The sequence below is a fragment of the Helianthus annuus genome, chromosome 12 (assembly GCF_002127325.2).
Source record: "Helianthus annuus cultivar XRQ/B chromosome 12, HanXRQr2.0-SUNRISE, whole genome shotgun sequence".
Taxonomy (NCBI): Eukaryota; Viridiplantae; Streptophyta; class Magnoliopsida; order Asterales; family Asteraceae; genus Helianthus; species Helianthus annuus.
The window spans coordinates 155,651,991-155,661,248 of record NC_035444.2 but is presented as its reverse complement, the minus strand read 5'-3'; the positions used below and the strand labels follow the sequence as shown (position 1 = coordinate 155,661,248).

Genomic DNA, 9,258 nt, shown 5'->3' with positions numbered 1-9,258 from the left:
TATAACTTTTTTTAAGTAAATTTTAGTATTTCATTCCAATTACCAAGGCAAATTACATAAGAATAGCCGGTAGACGAGCAACAAACTACACCGCCATAAAGGCATTATTATAAATGAGATAGGAAGAAAGGAGTTATGTTGTGAATAGTCATATATTTTTGTTTTCATTTTACCAACACACAATTGTCTAATTTTTGATGTACTTGGTTGCTTGTTTTTGGTGTGTTGGCTTACTCTCATGGGGTGTCCCATGTTTGAACTAGTGTGGGTTTTTTCACGCTACTTGTATTATTTGGTTTATTGATATATAGAATCACCGGGGTAATCCTTAAAAAAAAAAAAAAAAAAAACCAAGATCAACCACATTGACTATTAGTTTTCCTTTTGGTCCGACAAATTTCATTAGAAAGCTACTAGCAAAACGCAAAGTCTGTCATATCACACATCAAAAGTCACAATAAAGTTTAAACATTAAAGAAGCACTCACATTGTTCCTTGAACCTAAAATGCTATTATACAACTAAAAAGGGGGGAAATGCTTAACGTAATAGTTGAACTTTAATGAGTTTTCAGTTTTTTTATTTATTATATGAACCACTACATTAGATTCTTGGGCTGGAGGGTGTGGGGGCGTCACCCTCGCCAGCTCACCATGTGTAGCGCCCCATAGGGCTCCATCACCACACCCTCTATTTTAAGAGGGGGCGCCATGGTTGAGGCGCTAGCATAGTAACGAGAAGATTAATGTGTTCAGGTGGGGCCCACAACATGTAATCCAATCAATTTTTTTTTTACTTTTGTTTAATAGGGGCTCCATCCACACCCTGCAAATTAAAGGGTGCTCCATGACTGACGTGAATCCTACGTGGCCTGATAAAGCCCCTAGGAGGCTCCAACCACACCCTCCAGCCTTATAAACAACTAAAAACATGTTACCCTTTATACATATCATATTATCTGGCCAATAGATGAATCACAAGTGGATAAGGATTAATAAATTTATATGGTGATCATCAAATACCACAAGCACATTGTGTGATTTAATTGTGGACGCTATAAGAGATAAATAGTTAAGTGTAGTCGAATAAATATATTATCATTTAAAACCATCCAATGGTAACAAAACTATATTTTTCTCATTTGCTTTGATAATTATATTATTGTTATAGTCGAATTGGTATTTGAACCTTAGTATGCTTATATATAAAGTTCCACCTTCTTTCTCATCTTGCTCACTCACCAACTCAGAGAATCCTTCATTGTTTTTTCTTAATTCAAGCCCATACTCACTACCCCTTTTATTGATTTCTAAAACCACAGAGAAAACTCAATGGTCGGTGATATCTTTATATTTACGGGAGCTAACGACGACAACTATGACGTTTCTCTAAGCTTTAATTATATGCAAAGAAAGGTGCCTACTTCTTTTCCTAATTTATGTAAAGACATTATAATTATAAGCATAAATCTAAGCAATGTAAACATTTATTATTTTACATACAACCCACCTAGTAATTTTACAACGTACTTTAAAAGGATAATTGGGAAACAAGTCATTTGGATACAATGTTTTATTTGATCAATAAAGACACATGAATATTTTTTTACACAAACAATTTGAATTTCCATATTAATTTATTCTTAAAAACAAACAAAATGAATTTAAAAACCACAATATCGTAAAATTTAGTACTTTCTTTTATTTTTTAAATCAAAGTATATATATCTTTAAGGTTTCGAATTTGTTAAAAAAACTTAACATTAATAATTTATATTGTATCTTTAATTTTTTTCGTTTGTTAATATAAATTTATAAAATATTTTGTAAATCAAACAAACTATTGAAATTTGTCTCTGTAATTTTGAGTATTTCGTGTATATTTACCAATGTATACTCCATAGTCGATACATAGATTTATTTTTTAATTTGAGTTAATGATTTTGTTTACAAATTGACAATGTATTATTATGAAGTAAGATTTTACCTAATATGTTTAACTTTTATAGTTTAAAAAACCACTTTTATAGTACTATTAACGTTAACATTATTTTTGGGAACTGCTTAATCAAATAAATTTGATTACCTTGATTTGATTAATTTAGTAAATGTTTAGAATCAAAATTTAAATTTCAAATTTCATTGCTAAAATTTTTAACCACCATCTATTATAAATACTTCTCTTTCATTTTCTTTCATTCACATCTAACATTTGGAGTTTCTGTGAATCAAATTATGATCAAAGGTATGGGTATTATCCATTTCATCATTCATCAATTTATATTAATATCGACCTAACATATTATGCTTTCTTTTCATCTGTTTTTTTTTTTTTGGTTTTGGTAATTTTTTTGTCTCTAATCATAGATAGAAATTCTGATCAACCTTTTTTTAACATATACATAAACTATTTTATTTGATTTGTTATATCTTCTATTGTTATATCTATTGTAACATATACATAAACTTTTAATGTATATTCCAATTCTAATTCGTATTTGTTGTTCATTTTTTAATTGTTATAATGACATTATTATACATATATGTATGGTTTAAAGTAAAAGTAAAATTAACGTTCTTATATGTTTTAATACAATTTTTAAGATGGTTACGTGTTTCTAATATTAAGGTTAATTGCCTTTATTGTTACACATAATCACTTTCTATTATAAATTTTAGTCTCATCATATATAGAAATTCTGATTACATTTTTTTAACATATACATAAACTATTTTATTTTATTTTTTATATCTTCCATTGTAGCAAAAGTATATCATAAAATGGACAAGCTTGGGTCTGAATTGATTGTGGACGAAATTTTCACAAGGCTGCCTGCAAAAGCTATAGGCCGTTTCAAAGGTCTTTCCAAATTTTATCGTAACGAACTGTCAAATGATAATTTTGAGATTATGCATTCTCGGCGAATTCTAAGTTCGCTACAAAAGAAGCTTCTCTCCTTAAAAGATAACTCAATTGTTGTTGATAACATAGTAGGCGGGTATTTGCAAGCCGATACAACCAAAACCATAATTTCTCCATTGAATGTCCATCCTTCTTTCTTACGTGTTATAGCGTCCTTTAAAGGTCTGCTATTAATTTGCAATGAAAGGTTTTGTTGTGAGCTCATACTTTGGAATCCAACAAGAAGGCGCTTTAAATTTTTGGCCGATGACTACTTTGATCGTAATTTCGAGCGAAACGCTGATACTGGTGGAATGTACTTTGACGACTCGAACGATCTCAAAGTTCTTCACATCAGACGTTACCGTAATGTTGTTAATGCTCGAGTTTACTCACGTTGTCGTGAGTCATGGAGAATGATAAATTCATTGAACGTAACTAATTTTGCTTCAATATATTACTCATGGTCTCCCGGAATTTATTCGGGGAAAAACATATATTTCATGGTTTCCAATTATTGGTTTCAACCAGGTGAGAGACACATAGTAGCTTTCGACGTTCTTTCCGAAACTTTCAGCACTCTTCCTTTTCCCGAGGTTTTGGAAGTGAATCCTTGGCAAGGACATTTTTTGAGCATTGCAATGAAGCTGCATGTGATTGTTGTTGGACGGTCTGATAAGCTATTTGCTGATTTGTTCAAATTTGAAGATTAGGCTTGGATCAAGGTGTTTTCTTTCAGTACGCCTCATATTGTTGATTATCTTGAAAGGCGTCGAAGGACTAATATAATTCAAGACAACAAGTGGCTCATAACAAGCATTTGGGGTGATATTGTTGAAGTTGACCTTTGCAACGAATCTTTCAAGTACCTCGAACATGTTGATGACTACACTGGTCCGAAAGGAGCCTTATTTTTCGAGACCACTATGTCGCCTATAGTTTAGAAATTTTTATTTTATTGTTTCAAGTTTTTTTATATTATATCCTTCTTAACTTGAATAACTAAAGACCTTATTATATTTTCTTTTTTCATTGGTTTAATACAACATTTGAAGTTATGTGTTGACCTCATTTCTTTTTTTGTCGGTTTGTAATATTTAAAAAATAATGAAGGTTTCATATACAAATACTTAATGTGTAACGAACATCATGTAGATGTACTATTGGGACGTGCTCAAATCTCTCAAAATATTAGGCTTAACAAATCACATTTTAACGCTTCTATGTTTAAATTATTTTATGTGTTTAGTTGGTGTTTAGCCACCCGCGAAGCTCGCGGGGTCTTAGACTAGTGCTTATATATAAAGTTCCACCTTCTTTCTCATTTTGCTCATTCACCAACTCAGAGAATCCTTCATTGTTTTTTTTAATTCAAGCCCATACTCACTACCCCTTTTATTGATTTCTAAAACCACAGAAAACTCAATGGCCGGTGATATCTTTATATTTACGGGAGCTAACGACGACAACTATGATGTTTCTCTAAGCTTTAATTATATGCAAAGAAAGGTGCCTACTTCTTTGTACAAATGTCAAAAGTTGAGAATAATTGATTTGGGAAACAACTGGTTAAGTGACACATTCTCTAGCTGGTTAGGAGATCTTCTCGATTTACCGGTTCTTATCCTAAGATCAAACAATTTTCATGGTGGCATTAATGGGTTTGTAGGCCAACTCCCTACAAAATATTTGCAAAATTTCAATGCCATGAAGAATGTGGTAAAAAAGAACACCCAACCAGAGTATGTGTCCACGGGTTCCGTTTATTACTCTATCACTGTTACGGTGAAAGGAGTTGATCAATACTTTCCACAACTTTTGGTTGAGTACACTATTGTTGATCTATTGGGCAATAAATTTGAAGGAGAGATGCCAAACATCATTGGAAAGCTGAAATCTTTGATAGTACTCAACTTGTCACACAACAGCCTAGCGGGTCAAATCCCATATTCTCTTGGGAATATATCTGAAATTGAATCGTTAGACCTGTCTTGGAACCAACTCACAGGAGAGATTCCACAAAGCCTTGCCGATTTGACGTTTCTTGAGTTCTTAAATCTATCACAAAACCATCTCGTGGGCCATATTTCACAAGGAAAGTAGTTCGGCACATTTGATAATTATTCATTTGGTGGGAACCCAAAACTCTGTGGGGTTCCATTGACCAAAAAGTGCGGTTAGCATCCTCATGGACTACAACTTGAAGGTGATGGAGATGAAGAGGAGAGTGGATTCACATGGAAAGTGGTGGTGATGGGATATGGATGTGGAGTCTTACTTGGAATCGTGTTTGGATATATCATGTTATCAACTGGAAAACCAAAATGGTTCAATGCAATTGCTGATGTAGCAGGTCATATGATCTTAAACAGGCAAAACAAGAGAAGATAATGAATTTAGTTCAAGAATGGTACGTGTTTCACATGTTTCTCTATTACACTAAATTGTGCAAAATGCCTTACTCTGTTTTATTTTATATATTTTTTTATAAAAATGATGCAGGCAAAGAACTTTACGCTGCAGCTGGACCCTTTTGAATCTTGCAGTTCTTGAGAAACTTCTAAATTATGTTGTATGTTGAGTTTTGTTATTGTGTTGTATTTTTGGCAGTTGTTGAGAAACTTCTGAATCGGTATTCAAATAGCTCTTTCTACATTTTTGGTGTACAAGTAGAAAGTAAAAAGTAGATCCACATGGTTAAAATAGTCTGTGAAGCCAAGAACAATTATAGGGACCACTTTATTAAATCATATACAACTTTAGAGCAACTTGAAGCAAAACAAATTCTTAAATGACGCCAACAGTAGCGTAAAATGTATCAGAGGTCATCTTCTTATATTGTAGAATATGTTTATGCACCTGCTGTGTTTGTTGAAGGCCCACAAGTGAATGATTTTAAGCATTCAAAAACTTGAATCAACCTATATAACATTGCAATAGTTCAAAGAGTTATTTGATTTCCTAATAGCAGCAAGAAATACAACCCGTTATGACCGAACCCATTCAGACCCGCTACCCCGCCTGACCCCACCTGCCCATTTTTCCAAGTTTATTTGAGATGCTTATATGATATGGAGGTAAATCAATGTGTATGTGTTGATTTGTCCCTCTGATGCATGTGACTTGTGAGATTTATTGCTAATTGTTTGAGATGGCTTGAAACTTGCATAATGGTTTGCGATTATTGAACCTTTAGGCTTTAGTTTGAATAAATATATGTGGAGCCTCACCTCATTAGTAACTTTCCAATGTGATAAATCATCTATGATTTCTCTAATCTGGATTACGACTGTGACATCTTTATATACATACATAATGCTTATATATGGATGTCAAAGATATCAGTTGAATTTATCTTTTGAGAAAATCAACCTCCCCCAGATTTTAATCATTTATACACTAATACTAAGCGGTTGTATACAACAGTATTATGAGGATATCACCTAATATATCATTCAACTTGATCTTAACAATCGGTTTCTGAAACAAAGCTACCTCCACAAGCCGATACGCTCTCAACCGATCCACCCAATTACTCCGATCACTCTCACTGCCACCTTCACCGCCATAACCCTTACCTTTTCCTCCGATCAACTCGAATAAAAAACCACCACCAGATCCCAAACCCTAGCTAAACGAAGCAGCAGCACCTAACACACCTGCAGCTATAATAATCGCTAGGTTCTTATTATTCAACCGTCCACACTTCGAATCAACCGGCGGTCCACACAACTTATCAATTCCAACAAACGAATCGGAATGAAACCGGTTCAAATCGTCAGGAATCGAACCGGATAACTCGTTGTTTGAAACATCCAGCTTCTTCAACCATTCAAGTTGTCCGATATGGTACGGAATCGTACCGGAAAAGCTGTTATCCGATAGAATCAAATTGTTTAAAAACTTACAGTTTTGAATCTCAACCGGAATGTTACCGGTTAACGAGTTTCCGGACAGATCTAGGGTTACTAAATACGACAACCACGTGCAGATCTCTACCGAAATGGAACCGGAGATCTAGTTTTTCGACAGATCAAGTGATTATAATGAACGGCAATACTGTCGCGAGTCAGGTAACGCACTGCGAGTTCGAATTCCCGTAGCTAGATGGATATAAGGTGGTTTTCCTTCTCGTTCCAGCAGGAGACTCCGACGAGCTTACATAAGGAGGTGACGGAGTTGTTGTTGATGAAGGACCAGGAGGAGAGTCTGTTTTGTGAGTCGGTGAGTGAGGATTTGAGGCCTTGGAGGCATCGAATGTCGTCTTCCATGGCGGTGGTGGTGATGGTGGTGAGGAGGAGGAGGATGAGGATGAGTGGTGTCATGGTGGTGGTTGCTGGTGGTTTCATGGTAGTGGTTGTTGTGGCTAGGGTTAGGGTTAGTTGCAGTTGAGTTCTTAAATCTATTACAAAACCATCTCGTGGGACACATTCCACAAGGAAAGCAGTTCAACACATTTGGTAATTATTCATTTGGTGGAAACCCAAAACTCTGTGGGCTTCCGTTGACCAAAAAATGCAGTGAGCATCCTCATGAACTACAACTTGAAGGTGATGGAGATGAAGATGAGAGTGGATTCACATGGAAAGTGGTGTTGATGGGATATGGATGTGGAGTCTTACTTGGAATCGTGTTGGGATATATCATGTTATGAACTAGAAGACCAAAATGGTTCAATGCAATTGTTGATGTAGCAGATCATTGAAGAGTGTTTGTACCCATTAGAGAGTATGATTGAAGGAATGTTAAAGAAAGGATTATCATTACACAAACTTATTGAAGAGTGTTTATGAGGCGTGATGAGCGTGTACGTAAGTATGTGTGGGAATTTAATTAAGTCTAGAGGCATGCATAAGTATGGGTATGGATTTACCTACATGTTAGTAACGGAATCCATAGGCAAGCACGATTAGAAATGAGTATGCACGTAGCTTGTTACGTATGAGACTTATTTATATCGATGTTTCTGACTAGGATATGTTAGTATAATCACGTGGGAATGTAAGTGGTATGTAAGAGCTTGTATGTATGTATGTGTGTGTGTGTGTGTATAAATATACATATGAAGGTACGTAAGCACGAAGTAAGATTTATTGTTTAAGAAACAATGTGGCTTGTATATATATGTATACATGGCTTCAATACGTTTGAGTATTTATGTTACTAATCGTGTGCCTTGAGAATGAAATGAAATTGTAGGTATACTATTGTGTCCTTATGAAGAGTTGATGATTGGGATGCAAGATTGTACTCGGAAAGATAATCGAAAAGATTAGCATGAATAGAAGAATGTGGAATGGTCATTTAATGCGTATGTCTAGATTAAGAATGATGTCAACAAATATTAATGATGCCCATGTATGTGGTGATCGAAGGTTTCACGGGAATAACATCATTGTGGAGACTAAGAGGTTGAAGATCGAGTCAAAGAGCAAGGATTGTACGGGAAGAGCGGTCACATAGCATGTATTTATGTATTACATTTAACGCGTTAATCAAGAATGAATGTTGTAAATCCTTTCAAGAAGTGTCTGACAAATTATAATGAACCTTCAAAGTATGTCATATAGACATTATAAGAAATAATTTTTTAGTCGGTATTTCCGTTGCGTCTTTTATGGTCAAAACGTTTTAGGGTGTTACACATACATTTGCATGTAATCAATCTATTATGAGATCATGCATCAAACACCCACTCGTAAATATTAGAGTAGATTGAATCTTATTATTGAACATGTTTGCTTCTTTCTCAATATAATGACTAATTAAATGATAACCTGAACTGCCATCTCATTCTTTTTTGTTATTGTGTCATAGCGAGTTAAATGCTTCCCTATACTCAGAAGGCCATAGATCCGGGACTCGTCTAAGAAAACTTTGTCCAAGAGTATTTTAAGATATGGTGCAACATATCTCAAACCCTAGGAAGTTTGATCCACAAAAATGCTAGTTGCCTTATGAAGTTGGCTACCAAAGCATTAAACTACCCTTCTGTAGTAGTTTAAGTAGTAGTGGGGAGTCATTTGTGGTGTCTTTTCCTAGAAGCGTGACTAATGTAGGTCGAGCCAATTCAACATATGTTGCACATATAGAAGGAGACCGCTCAAAGTTGCAAGTTAGTGTGGAGCCCAACACTTTGCAATTCACAACAATGAACTAGAAGAAGAAATTTATGTTAATTTTTTTTAATTAGCTTAACATTTGCTTGTCCTGAATTTTTTGTTAGCTTTAATATCTCAATAAGAACTATTTTTTATTTTATTATAATGAGAAAACAAAGGCGTTGGTCTTAATACAAAGGCATCATTATCAAAACGATAAAGTATTGCGTAGATAATTACGTAATGAAATATTACCC

General features: G+C 34.5%; 2 protein-coding genes across 2 annotated transcripts; both read left to right on the top strand.

Annotated features, from left to right (window-relative positions):
* The first annotated feature begins 2,779 nt into the window (after positions 1 to 2,779).
* LOC118485139 (F-box/kelch-repeat protein At3g06240-like) lies at positions 2,780 to 3,613 on the top strand. Its single transcript, XM_035981401.1, has one exon. The coding sequence runs from the start codon at positions 2,780 to 2,782 to the stop codon at positions 3,611 to 3,613; it is 834 nt and encodes a 277-aa protein (XP_035837294.1).
* A 712-nt stretch (positions 3,614 to 4,325) lies between these two features.
* LOC110893576 (receptor-like protein 9DC3) lies at positions 4,326 to 5,437 on the top strand. The gene is made up of 3 exons (XM_022140675.1): positions 4,326 to 4,976; positions 5,082 to 5,253; positions 5,403 to 5,437. Exons 1-3 carry the CDS (start codon positions 4,326 to 4,328, stop codon positions 5,435 to 5,437), a joined length of 858 nt encoding a protein of 285 aa, XP_021996367.1.
* The last annotated feature ends 3,821 nt before the right edge of the window (positions 5,438 to 9,258 follow it).

Excerpts from the sequence above, each read along its gene's own strand:
- LOC110893576 (XM_022140675.1), top strand. The coding sequence starts at position 4,326 with ATGGCCGGTGATATCTTTATATTTACGGGAGCTAACGACGACAACTAT. Across the intron at positions 4,977-5,081 it reads ATCTATCACAAAACCATCTC|CATCCTCATGGACTACAACT; the intron begins GTGGGCCATATT and ends AAGTGCGGTTAG. Across the intron at positions 5,254-5,402 it reads TGCAATTGCTGATGTAGCAG|GCAAAGAACTTTACGCTGCA; the intron begins GTCATATGATCT and ends AAAATGATGCAG.
- LOC118485139 (XM_035981401.1), top strand. The coding sequence starts at position 2,780 with ATGGACAAGCTTGGGTCTGAATTGATTGTGGACGAAATTTTCACAAGG.